At 47.8% G+C, this 27810-nt stretch overlaps 2 protein-coding genes across 7 annotated transcripts in view; one reads left to right on the forward strand and one right to left on the reverse strand.

Moving 5' to 3' along the window:
- CACNA2D4 (calcium voltage-gated channel auxiliary subunit alpha2delta 4) overlaps positions 1-7550 on the forward strand; it is a 142508-nt gene extending 134958 nt beyond the window's left edge. For all 6 annotated transcript variants that reach the window (XM_072144918.1, XM_072144919.1, XM_072144920.1 and 3 more), the window contains one exon: positions 7145-7550. In XM_072144918.1, coding sequence (XP_072001019.1) covers positions 7145-7231 — 87 coding nt within the window. In that variant the 3' untranslated portion in view covers positions 7232-7550. The remainder of the gene's footprint in view (positions 1-7144) is intronic.
- A 1146-nt stretch (positions 7551-8696) lies between these two features.
- Positions 8697-27810, reverse strand: part of ADIPOR2 (adiponectin receptor 2) — a 32256-nt gene continuing 13142 nt past the window's right edge. Inside the window, exons 2-8 of the mRNA XM_072144942.1 lie at positions 22965-23200; positions 11959-12093; positions 11709-11880; positions 11395-11581; positions 11083-11270; positions 10802-10995; positions 8697-10276 (exon numbers count right to left, since the gene is read on the reverse strand). Of these exons, the coding sequence (XP_072001043.1) occupies positions 10148-10276; positions 10802-10995; positions 11083-11270; positions 11395-11581; positions 11709-11880; positions 11959-12093; positions 22965-23200 (1241 nt within the window). The 3' untranslated portion in view covers positions 8697-10147. The remainder of the gene's footprint in view (positions 10277-10801; positions 10996-11082; positions 11271-11394; positions 11582-11708; positions 11881-11958; positions 12094-22964; positions 23201-27810) is intronic.

Below are 27810 nucleotides of genomic sequence, written 5' to 3' on the forward strand. Positions count from 1 at the left end.
CCCCTCCCTACAGTCACAGCTGCACAGTCCTTTCTATCCCCTCCCTACAGTCACAGCTGCACAGTCCTCTCTATCCTCTCCCTACAGTCACAGTTGTACAGTCCTCTTTATCCCCTCCCTACAGTCACAGCTGCACAGTCCTCTCTATCCCCTCCCTACAGTCACAGCTGCACAGTCCTTTCTATCCCCTCCCTACAGTCACAGCTGCACAGTCCTCTCTATCCTCTCCCTACAGTCACAGCTGCACAGTCCTCTCTATCCCCAATGTACAGTCACAGCTGCACAGTCCACACTATCCCCTCCCTACAGTCACAGCTGCACAGTCCTCTCTATCCTCTCCCTACAGTCACAGCTGCACAGTCCTCTCTATCCCCTCCCTACAGTCACAGCTGCACAGTCCTCTCTATCCTCTCCCTACAGTCACAGCTGCACAGTCCTCTCTATCCCCTCCCTACAGTCACAGCTGCACAGTCCTCCCTATCCCCTCCCTACAGTCACAGCTGCACAGTCCTCTCTATCCTCTCCCTACAGTCACAGCTGCACAGTCCTCTCTATCCCCTCCCTACAGTCACAGCTGCACAGTCCTCCCTATCCCCTCCCTACAGTCACAGCTGCACAGTCCTCTCTATCCTCTCCCTACAGTCACAGCTGCACAGTCCTCTCTATCCTCTCCCTACAGTCACAGCTGCACAGTCCTCTCTATCCTCTCCCTACAGTCACAGCTGCACAGTCCTCTCTATCCTCTCCCTACAGTCACAGCTGCACAGTCCTCTCTATCCTCTCCCTACAGTCACAGCTGCACAGTCCTCTCTATCCCCTCCCTACAGTCACAGCTGCACAGTCCTCTCTATCCCCTCCCTACAGTCACAGCTGCACAGTCCTTTCTATCCCCTCCCTACAGTCACAGTTGTACAGTCCTCTCTATCCCCTCCCTACAGTCACAGCTGCACAGTCCTCTCTATCCTCTCCCTACAGTCACAGTTGCACAGTCCTCTCTATCCTCTCCCTACAGTCACAGTTGTATAGTCCTCTCTATCCTCTCCCTACAGTCACAGCTGCACAGTCCTCTCTATCCTCTCCCTACAGTCACAGTTGTACAGTCCTCTCTATCCTCTCCCTACAGTCACAGCTGCACAGTCCTCTCTATCCTCTCCCTACAGTCACAGCTGCACAGTCCTCTCTATCCTCTCCCTACAGTCACAGTTGTACAGTCCTCTCTATCCTCTCCCTACAGTCACAGCTGCACAGTCCTCCTATACCCTCCCTACAGTCACAGCTGCACAGTCCTCACTATCCCCTCCCTACAGTCACAGCTGCTCAGTCTTCTCTATCCCCTCCCTACAGTCACAGCTGCTCTGTCCTCTCTATCCCCTCCCTACAGTCACAGCTGCACTGTCCTTTCTATCCCCTCCCTACAGTCACAGCTGCACAGTCCTCTCTATCCTCTCCCTACAGTCACAGCTGCACAGTCCTCTCTATCCTCTCCCTACAGTCACAGCTGCACAGTCCTCTCTATCCCCAATGTACAGTCACAGCTGCACAGTCCTCTCTATCCCCTCCCTACAGTCACAGCTGCACAGTCCTCTCTATCCTCTCCCTACAGTCACAGCTGCACAGTCCTCTCTATCCCCTCCCTACAGTCACAGCTGCACAGTCCTCTCTATCCCCTCCCTACAGTCACAGCTGCACAGTCCTTTCTATCCCCTCCCTACAGTCACAGTTGTACAGTCCTCTCTATCCCCTCCCTACAGTCACAGCTGCACAGTCCTCTCTATCCTCTCCCTACAGTGACAGCTGCACAGTCCTCTCTATCCCCTCCCTACAGTCACAGCTGCACAGTCCTTTCTATCCCCTCCCTACAGTCACAGCTGCACAGTCCTCTCTATCCTCTCCCTACAGTCACAGCTGCACAGTCCTCTCTATCCTCTCCCTACAGTCACAGCTGCACAGTCCTCTCTATCCTCTCCCTACAGTCACAGTTGTACAGTCCTCTCTACCCCCTCCCTACAGTCACAGCTGCACAGTCCTTTCTATCCCCTCCCTACAGTCACAGCTGCACAGTCCTCTCTATCCTCTCCCTACAGTCACAGCTGCACAGTCCTCTCTATCCCCTCCCTACAGTCACAGCTGCACAGTCCCCTCTATCCTCTCCCTACAGTCACAGTTGTATAGTCCTCTCTATCCTCTCCCTACAGTCACAGTTGCACAGTCCTCTCTATCCTCTCCCTACAGTCACAGTTGTATAGTCCTCTCTATCCTCTCCCTACAGTCACAGCTGCACAGTCCTCTCTATCCTCTCCCTACAGTCACAGCTGCACAGTCCTCTCTATCCTCTCCCTACAGTCATAGTTGTACAGTCCTCTCTATCCTCTCCCTACAGTCACAGCTGCACAGTCCTCTCTATCCCCTCCCTACAGTCACAGCTGCACAGTCCTCTCTATCCTCTCCCTACAGTCACAGTTGTACAGTCCTCTCTATCCTCTCCCTACAGTCACAGCTGCACAGTCCTCACTATCCCCTCCCTACAGTCACAGCTGCTCAGTCTTCTCTATCCCCTCCCTACAGTCACAGCTGCACAGTCCTCCCTATCCTCCCCCTAAAGTCACAGCTGCACAGTCCTCCTATACCCTCCCTACAGTCACAGCTGCACAGTCCTCCCTTACCCTCCCTACAGTCACAGCTGCACTGTCCTCTCTATCCCCTCCCTACAGTCACAGCTGCACAGTCCTCCCTATCCTCCCCCTAAAGTCACAGCTGCACAGTCCTCCCTATCCTCCCCCTAAAGTCACAGCTGCACAGTCCTCCTATACCCTCCCTACAGTCACAGCTGCACAGTCCTCCCTTACCCTCCCTAAAGTCACAGCTGCACAGTCCTCTCTATCCCCTCCCTACAGTCACAGCTGCACAGTCCTCTCTATCCTCTCCCTACAGTCACAGTTGTACAGTCCTCTCCATCCCCTCCCTACAGTCACAGCTGCACAGTCCTCTCTATCCTCTCCCTACAGTCACAGCTGCACAGTCCTCTCTATCCCCTCCCTACAGTCACAGCTGCACAGTCCTTTCTATCCTCTCCCTACAGTCACAGCTGCACAGTCCTCTCTATCCTCTCCCTACAGTCACAGCTGCACAGTCCTCTCTATCCCCAATGTACAGTCACAGCAGCACAGTCCTCTCTATCCTCTCCCTACAGTCACAGCTGCACAGTCCTCTCTATCCTCTCCCTACAGTCACAGTTGTACAGTCCTCTCTATCCTCTCCCTACAGTCACAGCTGCACAGTCCTCTCTATCCTCTCCCTACAGTCACAGCTGCACAGTCCTCTCTATCCCCTCCCTACAGTCACAGCTGCACAGTCCTCCCTATCCCCTCCCTACAGTCACAGCTGCAGTCCTCTCTATCCTCTCCCTACAGTCACAGCTGCACAGTCCTCTCTATCCCCTCCCTACAGTCACAGCTGCACAGTCCTCTCTATCCCCTCCCTACAGTCACAGCTGCACAGTCCTTTCTATCCCCTCCCTACAGTCACAGCTGCACAGTCCTCTCTATCCTCTCCCTACAGTCACAGCTGCACAGTCCTCTCTATCCTCTCCCTACAGTCACAGCTGCACAGTCCTCTCTATCCCCTCCCTAGTCACAGCTGCTCAGTCCTCTCTATCCCCTCCCTACAGTCACAGCTGCACAGTCCTCTCTATCCCCTCCCTACAGTCACAGCTGCACAGTCCTCTCTATCCTCTCCCTACAGTCACAGCTGCACAGTCCTCCCTATCCCCTCCCTACAGTCACAGCTGCACAGTCCTCTCTATCCTCTCCCTACAGTCACAGCTGCACAGTCCTCTCTATCCCCTCCCTACAGTCACAGCTGCACAGTCCTCTCTATCCCCTCCCTACAGTCACAGCTGCACAGTCCTTTCTATCCCCTCCCTACAGTCACAGCTGCACAGTCCTTTCTATCCTCTCCCTACAGTCACAGCTGCACAGTCCTCTCTATCCTCTCCCTACAGTCACAGCTGCACAGTCCTCTCTATCCTCTCCCTACAGTCACAGTTGTACAGTCATCTCTATCCTCTCCCTACAGTCACAGCTGCACAGTCCTCCTATACCCTCCCTACAGTCACAGCTGCACAGTCCTCACTATCCCCTCCCTACAGTCACAGCTGCTCAGTCCTCTCTATCCCCTCCCTACAGTCACAGCTGCTCTGTCCTCTCTATCCCCTCCCTACAGTCACAGCTGCACTGTCCTTTCTATCCCCTCCCTACAGTCACAGCTGCACAGTCCTCTCTATCCTCTCCCTACAGTCACAGCTGCACAGTCCTCTCTATCCTCTCCCTACAGTCACAGTTGTACAGTCCTCTCTATCCTCTCCCTACAGTCACAGCTGCACAGTCCTCTCTATCCTCTCCCTACAGTCACAGCTGCACAGTCCTCTCTATCCTCTCCCTACAGTCACAGCTGCACAGTCCTCTCTATCCTCTCCCTACAGTCACAGTTGTACAGTCATCTCTATCCTCTTCCTACAGTCACAGCTGCACAGTCCTCCTATCCCCTCCCTACAGTCACAGCTGCTCAGTCCTCTCTATCCCCTCCCTACAGTCACAGCTGCTCTGTCCTCTCTATCCCCTCCCTACAGTCACAGCTGCACTGTCCTTTCTATCCCCTCCCTACAGTCACAGCTGCACAGTCCTCTCTATCCTCTCCCTACAGTCACAGCTGCACAGTCCTCTCTATCCTCTCCCTACAGTCACAGCTGCACAGTCCTCTCTATCCCCAATGTACAGTCACAGCTGCACAGTCCTCTCTATCCCCTCCCTACAGTCACAGCTGCACAGTCCTCTCTATCCCCAATGTACAGTCACAGCTGCACAGTCCTCTCTATCCCCTCCCTACAGTCACAGCTGCACAGTCCTCTCTATCCTCTCCCTACAGTCACAGTTGTACAGTCCTCTTTATCCCCTCCCTACAGTCACAGCTGCACAGTCCTCTCTATCCCCTCCCTACAGTCACAGCTGCACAGTCCTTTCTATCCCCTCCCTACAGTCACAGCTGCACAGTCCTCTCTATCCTCTCCCTACAGTCACAGCTGCACAGTCCTCTCTATCCTCCCCCTAAAGTCACAGCTGCACAGTCCTCCTATACCCTCCCTACAGTCACAGCTGCACAGTCCTCCCTTACCCTCCCTACAGTCACAGCTGCACAGTCCTCTCTATCCCCTCCCTACAGTCACAGCTGCTCTGTCCTCTCTATCCCCTCCCTACAGTCACAGCTGCACAGTCCTTTCTATCCCCTCCCTACAGTCACAGCTGCACAGTCCTCTCTATCCTCTCCCTACAGTCACAGCTGCACAGTCCTCTCTATCCTCCCCCTAAAGTCACAGCTGCACAGTCCTCCTATACCCTCCCTACAGTCACAGCTGCACAGTCCTCCCTTACCCTCCCTACAGTCACAGCTGCTCAGTCCTCTCTATCCCCTCCCTACAGTCACAGCTGCTCTGTCCTCTCTATCCCCTCCCTACAGTCACAGCTGCACTGTCCTTTCTATCCCCTCCCTACAGTCACAGCTGCACAGTCCTCTCTATCCTCTCCCTACAGTCACAGCTGCACAGTCCTCTCTATCCTCCCCCTAAAGTCACAGCTGCACAGTCCTCCTATACCCTCCCTACAGTCACAGCTGCACAGTCCTCTCTATCCCCTCCCCACAGTCACAGCTGCACAGTCCTCTCTATCCCCTCCCTACAGTCACAGCTGCACAGTCCTTTCTCTCCCCTCCCTACAGTCACAGCTGCACAGTCCTCTCTATCCTCTCCCTACAGTCACAGCTGCACAGTCCTCTCTATCCTCTCCCTACAGTCACAGTTGTACAGTCCTCTTTATCCCCTCCCTACAGTCACAGCTGCACAGTCCTCTCTATCCCCTCCCTACAGTCACAGCTGCACAGTCCTTTCTATCCCCTCCCTACAGTCACAGCTGCACAGTCCTCTCTATCCCCAATGTACAGTCACAGCTGCACAGTCCTCTCTATCCCCTCCCTACAGTCACAGCTGCACAGTCCTCCCTATCCCCTCCCTACAGTCACAGCTGCACAGTCCTCTCTATCCTCTCCCTACAGTCACAGCTGCACAGTCCTCTCTATCCCCTCCCTACAGTCACAGCTGCACAGTCCTCTCTATCCCCTCCCTACAGTCACAGCTGCACAGTCCTCTCTATCCTCTCCCTACAGTCACAGTTGTACAGTCCTCTCTATCCCCTCCCTACAGTCACAGCTGCATAGTCCTCTCTATCCTCTCCCTACAGTCACAGCTGCACAGTCCTCTCTATCCCCAATGTACAGTCACAGCTGCACAGTCCTCTCTATCCCCTCCCTACAGTCACAGCTGCACAGTCCTCTCTATCCTCTCCCTACAGTCACAGCTGCACAGTCTTCTTTATCCCCTCCCTACAGTCACAGCTGCACAGTCCTTTCTATCCTCTCCCTACAGTCACAGCTGCACAGTCCTCTCTATCCCCAATGTACAGTCACAGCTGCACAGTCCTCTCTATCCCCTCCCTACAGTCACAGCTGCACAGTCCTCTCTATCCTCTCCCTACAGTCACAGCTGCACAGTCCTCTCTATCCTCTCCCTACAGTCACAGCTGCACAGTCCTCTCTATCCCCTCCCTACAGTCACAGCTGCACAGTCCTCTCTATCCTCTCCCTACAGTCACAGCTGCACAGTCCTCTCTACAGTCACAGCTGCACAGTCCTTTCTATCCCCTCCCTACAGTCACAGCTGCACAGTCCTCTCTATCCCCTCCCTACAGTCACAGCTGCACAGTCCTCTCTATCCTCTCCCTACAGTCACAGCTGCACAGTCCTCTCTATCCTCTCCCTACAGTCACAGCTGCACAGTCCTCTCTATCCCCTCCCTACAGTCACAGCTGCACAGTCCTCTCTATCCTCTCCCTACAGTCACAGCTGCACAGTCCTCTCTACAGTCACAGCTGCACAGTCCTTTCTATCCTCTCCCTACAGTCACAGCTGCACAGTCCTCTCTATCACCTCCCTGCAGTTACACCTGTAGTTCTCTCCATCCAGTAGTAGTGACACAGGTCCTGTCCGTGCCTTTTGGTAGGTGTCATAGACTGATAAATTCTCACCTTTTCTGTTGTAGGAAAACGCGCAGGACTGCGGCAGAGGGTCGGGTCTGTCCCTCTCCATAAACTTATTCTTTGCATCTCTTGCGGTTTCCCTGCGGTGACCATTTGTCAGCAGCGACTTCAGGGAAGATGGCGTCATCGGGGTCACAGGCTCCAGATCCTGGAGAAGGGAACGAGTCATTATCTATGCAACACATACCGGGCCCCAGGGGCCCCACAGAGTGGGAAGTGACGTCCTGGGGTGCGCTGACCCCACAACTCGCTGGACGCTCGGGATCCACTTAAGAGAGAGATATTAGATGGCAGCGAATCCCCTGCAGGGGGCGCTCCAGGCCGCGGCGGGATCACAGGATCCTCATTTCTATATTTCTATAATCAGTGATTATATTCCAATTAATAAAAGAGCTTTTCTTTTTCTTTCGGCTTCTGTGAAGTTACTGCTCAGTCCATCGACCCGATAGCGAGCGTTTGATAATACAGAACTACATACATACATTTCTAGGATGTAATGACAGGTTTCACCCACTAGGGAATAAGCCGCAGCTCAGTGATTTAACCCCCTTCCTGCCGTGGCAACACCTCATACAAAGGGCAGAATATGTATAAGGAAGCTCCAGACAATTCCTATAAATCTCATGTACACGCTGCAGCCAATCACACGACCAACAGACCTTCATTACATGTACACAGTGACTGCACCAGCAGCAGAATAGTGAGTGCAGCTCTGGAGTATAATACAGGATGTAACTCAGGATCAGTAAAGGATAAGTAATGTCATGTATGTACAGTGACTGCACCAGCAGCAGAATAGTGAGTGCAGCTCTGGAGTATAATACAGGATGTAACTCAGGATCAGTACAGGATAAGTAATGTCATGTATGTACAGTGACTGCACCAGCAGCAGAATAGTGAGTACAGCTCTGGGGTATAATACAGGATGTAACTCAGGATCAGTACAGGATAAGTAATGTCATGTATGTACAGTGATTGCACCAGCAGCAGAATAGTGAGTGCAGCTCTGGAGTATAATACAGGATGTAACTCAGGATCAGTACAGGATAAGTAATGTCATGTATGTACAGTGACTGCACCAGCAGCAGAATAGTGAGTACAGCTCTGGAGTATAGTACAGGATGTAACTCAGGATCAGTACAGGATAAATAATGTCATGTATGTACACAGTGACTGCACCAGCAGCAGAATAGTGAGTGCAGCTCTGGGGTATAATACAGGATATATAATAAACATTACTTCCTGTCACTGTACAGTCTTATGACTTTTCCCTTTGGGTCCTGACAATAGTCTATTAAATATAGACTGATAATTCTAGTTGTGCTGGGTGCAGTACCACTTTACACCAGGAGATGTCTCTGCTTGCAGCAGTTCTCTCATCCATCCAGCAGGTGGCAGCAGCGCTCTCTAATTTTAGTGTTCTCTCTACAAGAAGTAAAGAAATCACCGAGGTGACTACAACTCCCATCATTCTCAGGCAATAGGAAGAGTATAAAGCCAATGATGAGAGTTCTCCCCCATCCAGTAGGTGATGAATGACGCCGAGGCGGCTGCGACTTTAAATTGCTCTTTTTATTGAACAGAAAGTGAATAATACAGCGAGAATTCAGAATGAACCCCAAAGTCTCTGCCCCCCTGAATGTGCTTTGCTGCTCCTCACAGTAAACGAGTATTAACAAGGCCACTAATTACTGAGTATAGAAGCGGAGAGCCCCCCGACCACCAGGACGGACGACACGCTGGGGGAATATGGGGGGGGGGGGTCGTCTCCGGGGCCGATCGTATCCATCGTGACTTCCCCTCCCGGCCTGCGGGGGCAGCAGCACATTACAGGGGCCCATATCCTAGGCGCAGGGCCTGGTCTGCCATACTGTAATGTGCTGCAGCCGCACCACTACTACTCCCATTATTCAACTCCAACCCCCCCCCCCCCCCGATATGGAGAGGGGGTCCTGCATTCCTCTAGGGGCCCGTGGCCCCAACACTACAGAGAATATACCAGAACAACTCCCCAGATCATTCAATAGAAATTCACACTCCGGCCCCTCCTCCCTGACTACAGGATTGTGTAGTCGACGTCGTATCGTCTCCTTTTTCTCCCCCAGATTATAAGACATTTCCAGGTCCTGACATAAGACGAGTCCGCGGCTCCACCTGTGGGGGGGCGCAGTCACCCTAAAAGTGTGGCGGGAAAGCAGTGCACTGTAAACATACCCAGCGTGAAGTGTTTTTTCTGTATTTTTGAGGGTTTTTTGTATAATAAATTTCCCATCATGCAGCGCTCCCCCCTCCCCCTCCCGATCATACAAATTTTCAAGTTGTTCTCCACATAAAGCCCCCGGGCAGTAGGGGGGGGCAGCACCCTGCACTGTGCTCTGCCACCAATGTGCAACCCCCCCCCACAACAGTGAATGGTACAGACCCTCCTCGCACGTCCGTTATGTAATCCTTATTTTTATCCCTCTAAAGTTTACAAAAATGTCTAAGATTTTATTTTTATTTTACATTTTTTCAGAATTTTTTTTTTATTTTTTTTTTTAATTTTAAAACAGAAAAATTAGAATTTTTTTTTCTCTTTACATCAATTTCGGCTCCGGGGATCTTCACCGGACGCAGGGGGGGAGGGGAGGGTGGACGCGATAATACAATATAAATTAAGCGATTGTTGTTAGGGGGTAAGCCCCGCCCAGAGGGGGAGGCGGAGTCTCCCTCTACAGGGGGTGGAGCTCAAGCAGCGAGTCAGTGCAGGGGAGAGAATCCATCCCCCTCCTCCCCCAGAATGGAAAGGGTTAAAGATATGTCGCCCCCTCCCCAGGAATAAATTAGAGTCATACACGTGGTATCTGAGGTAAGATTGTTGGGGTCCGCAGTCTGGCTGGGACTTGTGGTGCCGCCTCCGCTCCTCCATCCCTCCTCACATGGTGGTTATGGAAGGTCCTGTCCTCCCGACCATCTTGTGCAGTAGTTGATCTTGTGCCGCGCTCCCTCCGTGGCGGGCGACATCCTTACAGCACCTCCTGCGCTGCGCAGCCGCCGCCCACCGTGAAGCGGAATTCCTGCAGGTTGGAGACTCCGTGGAAGTGGACGAAAGCTCCGGCCACCACGAAGATATGGAACAGCTGGTGAGAGTGGAACTGGGGGAGGAGAGACGTGTGACATCATTAGACCACAACCAATCAGGTGCACAGACTATGTCATAATCACCCAATAGCAGCTGCACAGACTATGACATCATCAAACAACAGCAGCTGCACAGACTATGACATCATCAAACAACAGCAGCTGCGCAGACTATGACATCATCAAACATCAGCTGCGCAGACTATGACATCATCAAACATCAGCTGCACAGACTATAACATCACCATCCAACATCAGCTGCACAGACTATGACATCATCCAATAGCAGCTGCACAGACTATGACATCATCCAATAGCAGCTGCACAGACTATGACATCATCCAATAGCAGCTGCACAGACTATGACATCATCCAATAGCAGCTGCACAGACTATGACATCATCCAATAGCAGCTGCACAGACTATGACATCATCCAATAGCAGCTGCACAGACTATGACATCATCCAATAGCAGCTGCACAGACTATGACATCATCCAGCAGCAGCTGTATGGACCGGTGACCGGAGCCGGTACTCACCCAGATGTCGCACTTTCCAGGGAAGAATCGCTCGGGGATGCGTGCGGCGTAGAGGGCGGCGCCTGTGATGTACAGGGAGGCCATGAGGAGGAGCCACCCGATCTGCCCCATGGTGGCCGCCTTCAGGAACCCCTCCGAGATGACGAAGTGCAGGGTAGGGATGATCCCGCTGAGACCCAGACCTACAAATACACCTATGGGAGAGAGATTGAGTCACATGACCACCAGGAACCAATAAGAAGAGATCCCCCCACACACACATCAGAAGGGGTGACACTTACCGGCTCGGACCCCGCGGTACTGGGGGGTGGCAAACAGGTCCCACTGGGAGACGATGATGGCGGCGATGCCCAGGACGCAGATGATGATCAGGTAGATGTAGCAGGGCTGCGGGTTACAGTAGAAGGAGTAGTAGAGCCAGGGAACAAAGCTGCCCATGATGAGCAGCGCGATGCCGGAGTAGTCCAACCTGCGGAGGAGGAGGAGGAGGGGCTAAAGCGGATGCTGGAGGAGGAGAAGTGGGGCGAGAGCGACCCCTAGAGGAGGAGGAGGGTGCGGGTGTCTTCAGTGACCCCGGGACGCTGGATACTTACTTGGAGAAGACGCGGGACACTCCCTCTGAGTGGCAGTAGACGGTGTGAAAGAGCCAGGAGAAGGAGAGGCAGAGGATGGCGCCCAGGAAGAAGAGGCCGAACACCACCTTCTCCTGCACCGGGGCGATGAACGCCATGTTAGGCCGGAACATGTAGAAGATTCCCAGACACAGGAAGAAGACGCAGCCTGGAAAGAGAAGCTCATCAGTCAGGACCTCGGGGGCGGGACCACCAGTGTAATCCCCACCCATGCACATCTACCAGTATGATCTGAACGGCTAGCCCCACCCCTTGCCAGCCCATGCGGTTGGTACCTAGTAGGTGGGTCCAGATGTTGCCCGTCTCTGTGTGTATCCTGAAGATGCTCTTGAAGCAGGCCCGGAAAGAAGGCATTGGTGGGCGGTGCCCGTGCAGCAGGTAGTCGTTGTCCTTCAGCCAATCGGGAAGCACGTCATGAGGAATGACCCGCCAACGCCCCTCCCACACCTACAACATGGAGGAAAATTAAAGATGCAGCAGAAACAGGATCCCCAGCCCCCCCCTAGGGCCGGAGCCGCCACTTACCTTACACACAAACTCCTCCACCCTCTCCATGGCGTGATGAGCCTGCAGGAGCGGCGCCATTCCCATGAACCCTTCATCCTCCGCCACCGCCTCCTCCTCCTCCTCCTCCTCTACCTCATCACTTTCCTCCGGTGTCTGCAAAAAGAGGAAAACACAATCAAGAGGGAAGAAAATACAGAGAACAAAGGATCCGAGAAGCAAAAATGTAACAGGAACACCCTGTGTTATTATGGGAGGGGCAGAGAATCAACCGGGGGGAGGGGCCAGACTGCAAATCACGGGAGCCGCCGGATCAGATACCGACCGGAATATCTACAGCAACACCGGATCCTGCACTTCCAGGAACGTCATCTCCAGAAATATCCAGATGTCACCAAGACCAGAGGCCCCCGAACCGAGAGAAGACCGACACTGACCTATAATACTGCCCCCTATGTACAGGAATATAACTACTATAATACTGCCCCCTATGTACAGGAATATAACTACTATAATACTGCCCCCTATGTACAGGAATATAACTACTATAATACTGCCCCTATGTACAGGAATATAACTACTATAATACTGCCCCCTATGTACAGGAATATAACTACTATAATACTGCCCCCTATGTACAGGAATATAACTACTATAATACTGCCCCCTATGTACAGGAATATAACTACTATAATACTGCCCCCTATGTACAAGAATATAACTACTATAATACTGCCCCCTATGTACAAGGATATAACTACTATAATACTGCCCCCTATGTACAAGAATATAACTACTATAATACTGCCCCCTATGTACAGGAATATAACTACTATAATACTGCCCCCTATGTACAAGAATATAACTACTATAATACTACCCCCTATGTACAAGGATATAACTACTATAATACTGCCCCCTATGTACAAGAATATAACTACTATAATACTGCCCCCTATGTACAGGAATATAACTACTATAATACTGCCCCCTATGTACAGGAATATAACTACTATAATACTGCCCCCTATGTACAGGAATATAACTACTATAATACTGCCCCCTATGTACAGGAATATAACTACTATAATACTGCCCCCTATGTACAGGAATATAACTACTATAATACTGCCCCCTATGTACAGGAATATAACTACTATAATACTGCCCCCTATGTACAGGAATATAACTACTATAACACTGCCCCCTATGTACAGGAATATAACTACTATAACACTGCCCCCTATGTACAAGAATATAACTACTATAATACTGCCCCCTATGTACAAGAATATAACTACTATAATACTGCCCCCTATGTACAAGAATATAACTACTATAATACTGCCCCCTATGTACAAGAATATAACTACTATAATACTGCCCCCTATATACAAGAATATAACTACTATAATACTGCCCCCTATGTACAAGAATATAACTGCTATAATACTGCCCCCTATGTACAGGAATATAACTACTATAATACTGCCCCCTATGTACAGGAATATAACTACTATAATACTGCCCCCTATGTGCAGGAATATAACTACTATAATACTGCCCCCTATGTACAGGAATATAACTACTATAATACTGCCCCCTATGTGCAGGAATATAACTACTATAATACTGCCCCCTATGTGCAGGAATATAACTACTATAATACTGCCCCCTATGTACAGGAATATAACTACTATAATACTGCCCCCTATGTACAGGAATATAACTACTATAATACTGCCTCCTATGTACAGGAATATAACTACTATAATACTGCCCCCTATGTACAGGAATATAACTACTATAATACTGCCCCCTATGTACAGGGATATAACTACTATAATACTGCCCCCTATGTACAAGAATATAACTACTATAATACTGCCCTCTATGTACAAGAATATAACTACTATAATACTGCCCCCTATGTACAAGAATATAACTACTATAATACTGTCCCCTATGTACAGGAATATAACTACTATAATACTGCCCCCTATGTACAGGAATATAACTACTATAATACTGCCCCCTATGTACAGGGATATAACTACTATAATACTGCCCCCTATGTACAGGAATATAACTACTATAATACTGCCCCCTATGTACAGGAATATAACTACTATAATACTGCCCCCTATGTACAGGATATAACTACTATAATACTGCCCCCTATGTACAGGAATATAACTACTATAATACTGCCCCCTATGTACAGGGATATAACTACTATAATACTGCCCCCTATGTACAGGAATATAACTACTATAATACTGCCCCCTATGTACAGGGATATAACTACTATAATACTGCCCCCTATGTACAGGAATATAACTACTATAATACTGCCCCCTATGTACAGGGATATAACTACTATAATACTGCCCCCTATGTACAGGATATAACTACTATAATACTGCCCCCTATGTACAGGAATATAACTACTATAATACTGCCCCCTATGTACAGGAATATAACTACTATAATACTGCCCCCTATGTACAGGAATATAACTACTATAATACTGCCCCCTATGTACAGGATATAACTACTATAATACTGCCCCCTATGTACAGGAATATAACTACTATAATACTGCCCCCTATGTACAGGGATATAACTACTATAATACTGCCCCCTATGTACAGGAATATAACTACTATAATACTGCCCCCTATGTACAGGGATATAACTACTATAATACTGCCCCCTATGTACAGGAATATAACTACTATAATACTGCCCCCTATGTACAGGGATATAACTACTATAATACTGCCCCCTATGTACAGGGATATAACTACTATAATACTGCCCCCTATGTACAGGGATATAACTACTATAATACTGCCCCCTATGTACAGGGATATAACTACTATAATACTGCCCCCTATGTACAGGAATATAACTACTATAATACTGCCCCCTATGTACAGGAATATAACTACTATAATACTGCCCCCTATGTACAGGAATATAACTACTATAATACTGCCCGCTATGTACAGGGATATAACTACTATAGTAGCAGGGGGTGGCAGTACATGGCGCGGTTCTTGTCCTTTGCTCTCCCGGGTGCAGTACAAGGTCTCGGTGAAGGGCGGTGGTTAATGATTTCCTGGCGGGGGCGGTACATGTGGTGGAGATGTCACCTGGTGGCGGTGTTATTACATAGGCTGATGGGGCGCTGCTCCTGGATAATTGGGCTCCGGGGAGGAAGCTGATGACTCCGGTTGTGATGTAACCTGGTGCTTGGCACGAGATGGGATATGATGTTATGGTCATCAGGGACGATCCCCTGTGACCAGGAGATACGCAATATCACTGACGTGTCAGGAGACCCAGAGCCAAACTATAACGGACCTGCACAATATACCTGGAGGGTCCAGCGCTGCCACATCATGTGTCATTATAGTAGTTATATCCCTGTACATAGGAGCAGTATTATAGTAGTTATATTCCTGTACATAGGGGCAGTATTATAGTAGTTATATTCTTGTACATAGGGGGCAGTATTATAGTAGTTATATTCCTGTACATAGGGGGCAGTATTATAGTAGTTATATTCCTGTACATAGGGGGCAGTATTATAGTAGTTATATTCTTGTACATAGGGGGCAGTATTATAGTAGTTATATTCTTGTACATAGGGGGCAGTATTATAGTAGTTATATTCCTGTACATAGGGGGCATTATTATAGTAGTTATATTCCTGTACATAGGGGGCAGTATTATAGTAGTTATATTCCTGTACATAGGGGGCAGTATTATAGTAGTTATATTCCTGTACATAGGGTGGCAGTATTATAGTAGTTATATTCCTGTACATAGGGTGGCAGTATTATAGTAGTTATATTCTTGTACATAGGGGGCAGTATTATAGTAGTTATATTCCTGTACATAGGGGGCAGTATTATAGTAGTTATATTCCTGTACATAGGGGGCAGTATTATAGTAGTTATATTCCTGTACATAGGGGGCAGTATTATAGTAGTTATATTCCTGTACATAGGGGGCAGTATTATAGTAGTTATATTCCTGTACATAGGGGGCAGTATTATAGTAGTTATATTCCTGTACATAGGGGGCAGTATTATAGTAGTTATATTCCTGTACATAGGGGGCAGTATTATAGTAGTTATATTCTTGTACATAGGGGGCAGTATTATAGTAGTTATATTCCTGTACATAGGGGGCGGTATTATAGTAGTTATATTCCTGTACATAGGGGGCGGTATTATAGTAGTTATATTCCTGTACATAGGGGGCGGTATTATAGTAGTTATATTCCTGTACATAGGGGGCGGTATTATAGTAGTTATATTCTTGTACATAGGGGGCGGTATTATAGTAGTTATATTCCTGTACATAGGGGGCGGTATTATAGAAGTTATATTCTTGTACATAGGGGGCAGTATTATAGTAGTTATATTCCTGTACATAGGGGGCAGTATTATAGTAGTTATATTCTTGTACATAGGGGGCAGTATTATAGTAGTTATATTCCTGTACATAGGGGGCAGTATTATAGTAGTTATATTCTTGTACATAGGGGGCAGTATTATAGTAGTTATATTCCTGTACATAGGGGGCAGTATTATAGTAGTTATATTCTTGTACATAGGGGGCAGTATTATAGTAGTTATATTCCTGTACATAGGGGGCAGTATTATAGTAGTTATATTCCTGTACATAGGGGGCAGTATTATAGTAGTTATATTCCTGTACATAGGGGGCAGTATTATAGTAGTTATATTCCTGTACATAGGGGGCAGTATTATAGTAGTTATATTCCTGTACATAGGGGACAGTATTATAGTAGTTATATTCTTGTACATAGGGGGCAGTATTATAGTAGTTATATTCCTGTACATAGGGGGCAGTATTATAGTAGTTATATTCCTGTACATAGGGGGCAGTATTATAGTAGTTATATTCTTGTACATAGGGGGCAGTATTATAGTAGTTATATTCCTGTACATAGGGGGCAGTATTATAGTAGTTATATTCTTGTACATAGGGGGCAGTATTATAGTAGTTATATTCTTGTACATAGGGGGCAGTATTATAGTAGTTATATTCCTGTACATAGGGAGCAGTATTATAGTAGTTATATTCTTGTACATAGGGAGCAGTATTATAGTAGTTATATTCCTGTACATAGGGGCAGTATTATAGTAGTTATATCCCTGTACATAGGGGGCAGTATTATAGTAGTTATATTCTTGTACATAGGGGGCAGTATTATAGTAGTTATATTCCTGTACATAGGGGGCAGTATTATAGTAGTTATATTCTTGTACATAGGGGGCAGTATTATAGTAGTTATATTCCTGTACATAGGGGGCAGTATTATAGTAGTTATATTCTTGTACATAGGGGGCAGTATTATAGTAGTTATATTCCTGTACATAGGGGGCAGTATTATAGTAGATATATTCTTGTACACAGGGGGCAGTATTATAGTAGTTATATTCTTGTACATAGGGGGCAGTATTATAGTAGTTATATTCCTGTACATAGGGGGCAGTATTATAGTAGTTATATTCTTGTACATAGGGGCAGTATTATAGCAGTTATATTCCTGTACATAGGGGGCAGTATTATAGTAGTTATATTCCTGTACATAGGGGGCAGTATTATAGCAGTTATATTCCTGTACATAGGGGGCAGTATTATAGTAGTTATATTCCTGTACATAGGGGAGGGGGTGGCTCTATTATTTACATTACAGATAAGGCGTCTGAAAATATCAATAATCCAAGGTCGCTGGCTGCGGTTAATGTATAGTCACCAGTTGGCGGTATACGTGGACTGTATATAGGTCACTGGGTTAGAGGTTTCGCACTGTAATTATCGGTTTCCCTTAAAATGTGACAAAGTGGAACCGGATCCGGGTCTGTAGGATTATCCGGCCGCTGTAATCCCATCCCTGACAACCGAAGCCTCCTCTGCCGTATCAGGTGCCTCTGCTGCTAAATAATACATTGATACGTCACATTGGGGGGGGGGGGGCACCCTGTATAATACCGGTCAGAGGGTGAGGGAGAATCTGCCACAGGATACAATGTATCGGAGTCTATGACCAGCACAGAGCTGAGGGTTTGTTGCATCAGATGTTGTGTAACTTATGGTATCCTGGTCTGTTACAATGTATCAGTACAGATAAGTGATTGCAGGGGCTGATTAGGGGGCGGTGCCGGGGGGCGGTGCCATGTGATAAAGTCCAGGGGGCACTATAATCCTGGTTATCGGTATCCTGTGATAGCGGGTGATCCGGCGGTGGTATGTGCCTGGCACCAGGACGGGTCACACTGGGATTAGCCCTGTGCCAGTCGCAGGGGCAGGGACCTCTTGTCACAGCTGAGGGTTTGTTACACAACAGGGTGCCCCCCATCCCATGAGCCCTGAATAGAAGCCCTGTACACCAGCGGGCACGGTGCCCGGGGAGATCAGCGGGTGACAATAGACACCACAGGGCGGGACGTGTCGGGCATCACATGGGCGCAGCGCCCTCACATAACTTTTTGCCCCTGGGTAACATTCACTGGCACAGCAATGCACAGGACCTCTCAGGAGTCCGGGAAAGCTGGGTGAGGACCTGCAGTCATCCAGCTTTCCCAGGTGCAGACAGAACTAGGGGCTCAGTGCGACCTTCACCTTCCGTCTCTGCGGACCCCCGTAACCCCCCCTCTGCGTTCTCATCAGACGCAGGAAGCCGAGCGCTGACTCAAACCCCGGGGCAGCCGAGGAGCAGCCACTCACCCCCGGGAGGGAGGAGGCGACTGCCAGCGGCCAGGACAAGGTCACCTCCACCTCTCCTTCACGTCTGGAGCCCGAGGAGGGGGCGGGGCATGTGCAGGGGCGGGGCTGTGACTACCTACCAGGCAGGATGTGGAGCGTGAATGTATCATCTACACCAGATGCAGGGGGTGCGGGTATCTGCCCCCCACACAGGGAGGACAGGCGAGGGGGGGGGGGGGGGGGGGGGGAATCGGGAATAAGTGGATTTTAATCTACGCCATTAACCCTTCAGGACTGGACCTTCTTCACTGCTCTCCTGACACCCTCTGTGCTGCTGTCACTAGGTAATGCACAGACCCCACCATGTGCGGCGTACACCCTTCCTGACATCCTCTGTGCTGCTGCTAGCCTCTCACATGTCACAAGGTCAATGCACACTTTCCTGACATCCTCTGTGCTGCTGGAGGAACCTGCTCTTTCCATTCAGTTACTCCGCTGTAATCCTCTGTGCTGCTGTGACATGCACAGATAAGAGCTGCAGCCTGTGCCGCCCGCTGTCCGATAAGACGCCTCCCGTCCGTCCGCGGGACCACCCTCACCCACATCCGGGCAACTTCAGGGTTAACCCTTACTGTACCAGACTGGACTCACATCACAGAACCAGACGAGGTAAACACTGGATGATCAGTGCTGGGGAACACTCCATTCGTAGCCATTACACTTCTGCTGACACCCTCTGTGCTGCTGTGCACCCTCCTCCTAGTACTATACCTTCTAGTCCTGACACCCTCTGTGCTGCTGTGCACCCTCCTCCTAGTACTATACCTTCTAGTCCTGACATCCTCTGTGCTGCTGTGCACCCTCCTCCTAGTACTATACCTTCTAGTCCTGACACCCTCTGTGCTGCTGTGCACCCTCCTCCTAGTACTATACCTTCTAGTCCTGACATCCTCTGAGCTGCTGTGCACCCTCCTCCTAGTACTATACCTTCTAGTCCTGACATCCTCTGTGCTGCTGTGCACCCTCCTCCTAGTACTATACCTTCTAGTCCTGACATCCTCTGAGCTGCTGTGCACCCTCCTCCTAGTACTATACCTTCTAGTCCTGACATCCTCTGTGCTGCTGTGCACCCTCCTCCTAGTACTATACCTTCTAGCCCTGACATCCTCTGTGCTGCTGTGCACCCTCCTCCTAGTACTATACCTTCTAGTCCTGACATCCTCTGTGCTGCTGTGCACCCTCCTCCTAGTACTATACCTTCTAGTCCTGACACCCTCTGTGCTGCTGTGCACCCTCCTCCTAGTACTATACCTTCTAGTCCTGACATCCTCTGTGCTGCTGTGCACCCTCCTCCTAGTACTATACCTTCTAGCCCTGACACCCTCTGTGCTGCTGTGCACCCTCCTCCTAGTACTATACCTTCTAGTCCTGACACCCTCTGTGCTGCTGTGCACCCTCCTCCTAGTACTATACCTGCTAGTCCTGACATCCTCTGTGCTGCTGTGCACCCTCCTCCTAGTACTATACCTTCTAGCCCTGACATCCTCTGTGCTGCTGTGCACCCTCCTCCTAGTGCTATACCTTCTAGTCCTGACATCCTCTGTGCTGCTGTGCACCCTCCTCCTAGTACTATACCTTCTAGTCCTGACATCCTCTGTGCTGCTGTGCACCCTCCTCCTAGTACTATACCTTCTAGTCCTGACACCCTCTGTGCTGCTGTGCACCCTCCTCCTAGTACTATACCTTCTAGTCCTGACACCCTCTGTGCTGCTGTGCACCCTCCTCCTAGTACTATACCTTCTAGTCCTGACATCCTCTGTGCTGCTGTGCACCCTCCTCCTAGTACTATACCTTCTAGTCCTGACATCCTCTGTGCTGCTGTGCACCCTCCTCCTAGTACTATACCTTCTAGTCCTGACATCCTCTGTGCTGCTGTGCACCCTCCTCCTAGTACTATACCTTCTAGTCCTGACATCCTCTGTGCTGCTGTGCACCCTCCTCCTAGTACTATACCTTCTAGTCCTGACATCCTCTGTGCTGCTGTGCACCCTCCTCCTAGTACTATACCTTCTAGCCCTGACATCCTCTGTGCTGCTGTGCACCCTCCTCCTAGTACTATACCTTCTAGTCCTGACATCCTCTGTGCTGCTGTGCACCCTCCTCCTAGTACTATACCTTCTAGTCCTGACATCCTCTGTGTTGCTGTGCACCCTCCTCCTAGTACTATACCTTCTAGTCCTGACACCCTCTGTGCTGCTGTGCACCCTCCTCCTAGTACTATACCTTCTAGCCCTGACATCCTCTGTGCTGCTGTGCACCCTCCTCCTAGTACTATACCTTCTAGTCCTGACATCCTCTGTGCTGCTGTGCACCACCCTCCTAGTACTATACCTTCTAATCCTGACACCCTCTGTGCTGCTGTGCACCCTCCTCCTAGTACTATACCTTCTAGTCCTGACACCCTCTGTGCTGCTGTGCACCCTCCTCCTAGTACTATACCTTCTAGTCCTGACATCCTCTGTGCTGCTGTGCACCCTCCTCCTAGTACTATACCTTCTAGTCCTGACATCCTCTGTGCTGCTGTGCACCCTCCTCCTAGTACTATACCCCCTTCTAGTCCTGACATCCTCTGTGCTGCTGTGCACCCTCCTCCTAGTACTATACCTTCTAGTCCTGACATCCTCTGTGCTGCTGTGCACCCTCCTCCTAGTACTATACCTTCTAGTCCTGACATCCTCTGTGCTGCTGTGCACCCTCCTCCTAGTACTATACCTTCTAGCCCTGACATCCTCTGTGCTGCTGTGCACCCTCCTCCTAGTACTATACCTTCTAGTCCTGACATCCTCTGTGCTGCTGTGCACCCTCCTCCTAGTACTATACCTTCTAGTCCTGACATCCTCTGTGCTGCTGTGCACCCTCCTCCTAGTACTATACCTTCTAGTCCTGACATCCTCTGTGCTGCTGTGCACCCTCCTCCTAGTGCTATACCTTCTAGTCCTGACATCCTCTGTGCTGCTGTGCACCCTCCTCCTAGTACTATACCTTCTAGTCCTGACACCCTCTGTGCTGCTGTGCACCCTCCTCCTAGTACTATACCTTCTAGTCCTGACATCCTCTGTGCTGCTGTGCACCCTCCTCCTAGTACTATACCTTCTAGTCCTGACATCCTCTGTGCTGCTGTGCACCCTCCTCCTAGTACTATACCTTCTAGTCCTGACACCCTCTGTGCTGCTGTGCACCCTCCTCCTAGTACTATACCTTCTAGCCCTGACATCCTCTGTGCTGCTGTGCACCCTCCTCCTAGTACTATACCTTCTAGTCCTGACATCCTCTGTGCTGCTGTGCACCCTCCTCCTAGTACTATACCTTCTAGTCCTGACATCCTCTGTGCTGCTGTGCACCCTCCTAGTACTATACCTTCTAGTCCTGACATCCTCTGTGCTGCTGTGCACCCTCCTCCTAGTACTATACCTTCTAGTCCTGACATCCTCTGTGCTGCTGTGCACCCTCCTCCTAGTACTATACCTTCTAGTCCTGACATCCTCTGTGCTGCTGTGCACCCTCCTCCTAGTACTATACCTTCTAGTCCTGACATCCTCTGTGCTGCTGTGCACCCTCCTCCTAGTACTATACCTTCTAGTCCTGACATCCTCTGTGCTGCTGTGCACCCTCCTCCTAGTACTATACCTTCTAGTCCTGACATCCTCTGTGCTGCTGTGCACCCTCCTCCTAGTACTATACCTTCTAGTCCTGACATCCTCTGTGCTGCTGTGCACCCTCCTCCTAGTACTATACCTTCTAGTCCTGACATCCTCTGTGCTGCTGTGCACCCTCCTCCTAGTACTATACCTTCTAGTCCTGACATCCTCTGTGCTGCTGTGCACCCTCCTCCTAGTACTATACCTTCTAGTCCTGACATCCTCTGTGCTGCTGTGCACCCTCCTCCTAGTGCTATACCTTCTAGTCCTGACATCCTCTGTGCTGCTGTGCACCCTCCTCCTAGTACTATACCTTCTAGCCCTGACACCCTCTGTGCTGCTGTGCACCCTCCTCCTAGTACTATACCTTCTAGTCCTGACATCCTCTGTGCTGCTGTGCACCCTCCTCCTAGTACTATACCTTCTAGTCCTGACATCCTCTGTGCTGCTGTGCACCCTCCTCCTAGTACTATACCTTCTAGTCCTGACATCCTCTGTGCTGCTGTGCACCCTCCTAGTACTACACCCCCTTCTAGCTCTGAAACGCTCTGTGCTGCTGTGGCGTGCAGGGTGACTTACATTCTCCGGGGGAGGGCAGGGCGGGGGGTCTGCCAGGAGGGCACAGGTCTCATGGTGGTTGTGCTGCTCATGTTGGGAGTCGGTGCCCTCGGAGGTGACTGGCATGTGTCCTCTGCGCAGCCTCAGGACAGACTCTGGACGGGCGCTGCTCCCCTCCTCTTGTGTGTTCATGGGATGCCGGGATCCCCCTCTAGTCTCCGATATGCCGGACCGATGCCCAGCGTCGCCCACAAAATCTGTGGAGAGAGGAAAAGGCATCAGAGTTAAACCTTTGCATCTGGGGACCCCAAAAACCCCCCAAAACTCAGCGCGACTACCAGTGTGTCCGGAGCGGGCGAGCATGGCGCAGCAGAGAGGAGCGGGCACTACACACACTGCGCCAATATCTGCCGCTCACACCATAAAAGTTACTCATTCAACAGATAACACGCCTACTCCCTGCACCAGGTCACCGGGGGCAAAGGTCAAAGGTAACAGAACCAAATACAAACAATGAGAAATCTGTGACACCGCCAGATCCATGTGCCAGCCCCGTACCAGGCCCGTCCGACCTCCAGGAGACTGAGCGGACACAGGGGAGGGACCATCGTCATCATCAACAGCTTAATATGCAAATCAGGGGCTCAGCATTAACGAGGAAAGGAGCTCAGGGCGGGATTAGCACCGGGGGAGGGGGGAGACGGCCACTTACTGACTGACTGCCCCAATAACACAGACACATCGTCTCCTGCTCCACAGCCGCCCCGATATATTCACAATCCACAGGGATGAAGTCACCGACCGGCGAATCCCCGACACAACAAAGAGGCGGCGCAGCAGCAACAACACCATCTTATTACCCATCATCCTCCACTGCCGGAAGTTTCACCTGTACTACCGCTATACTAACAACATACACATAGGGGGCAGTATTATAGTAGTTATATTCCTGTACATAGGGGGCAGTATTATAGTAGTTATATTCCTGTACATAGGGGGCAGTATTATAGTAGTTATATTCCTGTACATAGGGGGCAGTATTATAGTAGTTATATTCTTGTACATAGGGGCAGTATTATAGTAGTTATATTCTTGTACATAGGGGGCAGTATTATAGTAGTTATATTCCTGTACATAGGGGCAGTATTATAGTAGTTATATTCTTGTACATAGGGGCAGTATTATAGTAGTTATATTCCTGTACATAGAGGGCAGTATTATAGCAGTTATATTCCTGTACATAGGGGGCAGTATTATAGTAGTTATATTCCTGTACATAGGGAGCAGTATTATAGTAGTTATATTCTTGTATATAGGGGCAGTATTATAGTAGTTATATTCTTGTACATAGGGGGCAGTATTATAGTAGTTATATTCTTGTACATAGGGGGCAGTATTATAGTAGTTATATTCTTGTACATAGGGGGCAGTATTATAGTAGTTATATTCTTGTACATAGGGGGCAGTATTATAGTAGTTGTATTCTAGTACATAGGGGCAGTATTATAGTAGTTATATTCTTGTACATAGGGGGCAGTATTATAGTAGTTATATTCCTGTACATAGGGGGCAGTATTATAGTAGTTACATTCTTGTACATAGGGGGCAGTATTATAGTAGTTATATTCTTGCACATAGGGGGCAGTATTATAGTAGTTATATTCCTGTACATAGGGAGCAGTATTATAGTAGTTATATTCTTGTATATAGGGGCAGTATTATAGTAGTTATATTCCTGTACATAGGGGGCAGTATTATATTAGTTATATTCTTGTACATAGGGGCAGTATTATAGTAGTTATATTCCTGTACATAGGGGGCAGTATTATAGTAGTTATTTTCCTGTACATAGGGGGCAATATTATAGTAGTTATATTCTTGTACATAGGGGGCAGTAATATAGTAGCTATATTCTTGTACATAGGGGGCAGTATTATAGTAGTTATATTCTTGTACATAGGGGGCAGTATTATAGTAGTAATATTCTTGTACACAGGGGGCAGTATTATAGTAGTTATATTCCTGTACATAGGGGGCAGTATTATAGTAGTTATATTCCTGTACATAGGGAGCAGTATTATAGTAGTTATATTCTTGTACATAGGGGGCAGTATTATAGTAGTTATATTCTTGTACATAGGGAGCAGTATTATAGTAGTTATATTCTTGTACATAGGGAGCAGTATTATAGGAGTTATATTCTTGTACATAGGGAGCAGTATTATAGGAGTTATATTCTTGTACATAGGGGGCAGTATTATAGTAGTTATATTCTTGTACATAGGGGGCAGTATTATAGTAGTTATATTCTTGTACATAGGGGGCAGTATTATAGTAGTTATATTCCTGTACATAGGGGGCAGTATTATAGTAGTTATATTCCTGTACATAGGGGGCAGTATTATAGTAGTTATATTCTTGTACATAGGGGGTAGTATTATAGTAGTTATACTCCTGTACATAGGGGGCCGTATTATAGTAGTTATATTCTTGTACATAGGGGGCAGTATTATAGTAGTTATATTCCTGTACATAGGGGGCCGTATTATAGTACTTATATTCTTGTACATAGGGGGAAGTATTATAGTAGTTATATTCTTGTACACAGGGGGCAGTATTATAGTAGTTATATTCCTGTACATAGGGGGCAGTATTATAGTAGTTATATTCCTGTACATAGGGAGCAATATTATAGTAGTTATATTCTTGTACATAGGGGGCAGTATTATAGTAGTTATATTCTTGTACATAGGGGCAGTATTATAGTAGTTATATTCTTGTACATAGGGGGCAGTATTATAGTAGTTATATTCTTGTACATAGGGGGCAGTATTATAGTACTTATATTCTTGTACATAGGGGGAAGTATTATAGTAGTTATATTCTTGTACACAGGGGGCAGTATTATAGTAGTTATATTCCTGGTCATAGGGGGCAGTATTATAGTAGTTATATTCCTGTACATAGGGAGCAGTATTATAGTAGTTATATTCTTGTACATAGGGGGCAGTATTATAGTAGTTATATTCTTGTACATAGGGGCAGTATTATAGTAGTTATATTCTTGTACATAGGGGGCAGTATTATAGTAGTTATATTCTTGTACATAGGGGCAGTATTATAGTAGTTATATTCTTGTACATAGGGGGCAGTATTATAGTAGTTATATTCTTGTACATAGGGGGCAGTATTATAGTAGTTATATTCTTGTACATAGGTGGCAGTATTATAGTAGTTATATTCCTGTACATAGGGGGCAGTATTATAGCAGTTATATTCTTGTACATAGGTGGCAGTATTATAGTAGTTATATTCCTGTACATTGGGGGCAGTATTATAGTAGTTATATTCTTGTACATAGGGGCAGTATTATAGTAGTTATATTCTTGTACATAGGGGGCAGTATTATAGTAGTTATATTCTTGTACATAGGGGCAGTATTATAGTAGTTATATCCTTGTACATAGGTGGCAGTATTATAGTAGTTATATTCTTGTACATAGGGGGCCGTATTATAGTAGTTATATTCTTGTACTTAGGGGCAGTATTATAGTAGTTATATTCTTGTACATAGGGGGCAGTATTATAGTAGTTATATTCCTGTACATAGGGGGCAGTATTATAGTAGTTATATTCTTGTACATAGGGGGCAGTATTATAGTAGTTATATTCTTGTACATAGGTGGCAGTATTATAGTAGTTATATTCTTGTACATAGGGGGCAGTATTATAGTAGTTATATTCTTGTACATAGGGGCAGTATTATAGTAGTTATATTCTTGTACATAGGGGGCAGTATTATAGTAGTTATATTCTTGTACATAAGGAGCAGTATTATTGTAGTTTTATTATTGCACATATGGGGCAGTATTATAGTAGTTATATTCTTGTACATAGAGGGCAGTATTATAGTAGTTATATTCTTGTACATAGGGGCAGTATTATAGTAGTTATATTCTTGTACATAGGTGGCAGTATTATAGTAGTTATATTCTTGTACATAAGGAGCAGTATTATTGTAGTTTTATTATTGCACATATGGGGCAGTATTATAGTAGTTATATTCTTGTACATAGAGGGCAGTATTATAGTAGTTATATTCTTGTACATAGGGGGCAGTATTATAGTAGTTATATTCTTGTACATAGGGGGCAGTATTATAGTAGTTATATTCTTGTACATAAGGAGCAGTATTATAGTAGTTTTATTATTGCACATATGGGGCAGTATTAGTTTTATTACTACAATTATATTCTTGAACACAGGAGTACACAGGGTTTTTCATAGTTGCCTTAATTGGATCTCCTAGTTCTGAAGATCCAAAAAGAATTGAAGATATTAGGATAAATAAAATGGATCACTTTAATTTCACTTATTTGGTAGATTCATAGACTGAGGTAAGTTGGAGAACTCTAACAAATCATCTTGGATTCCTCCCAGGAAAGGCTCTGGACCTCGGAGGAGCCGGCAGCGCAGTATCTGCAGCGAGGAGGAACAGCTTGTGTATTGCGCACAGAGGTTCCCTGCAGTGAAAACAGAGAGGGGAAGAATTGAAAGCAATTTTTCCTTTGAATATTCCTTTTTTGCTTTTTTTGGCTAGAAAACTTATGCTTGAGAATAAAATCTGAGTCTGCATCTGTTGTAAGCAGAAAGTGAAGCTGCAGGCTCCAATTAGTCCCCGTGCCCATCCCCCAGCCTGTGCATTGTGGGGCTGCAGCTATAGTGTAGCATTGGTAGATACATACAGTATGAAGCCTCCGTGTAGTCCCAGCATCAGCAGCACAGAGCGTTATCTGATATTTCACAAGATGAACGTCCCACAGGAAATTAGTGCAGCCAAAGATTTTAGATACATAGAAAACTAAGT

The sequence above is a fragment of the Engystomops pustulosus genome, chromosome 4, assembly GCF_040894005.1.
Source record: "Engystomops pustulosus chromosome 4, aEngPut4.maternal, whole genome shotgun sequence".
Classification (NCBI taxonomy): domain Eukaryota; kingdom Metazoa; phylum Chordata; class Amphibia; order Anura; family Leptodactylidae; genus Engystomops; species Engystomops pustulosus.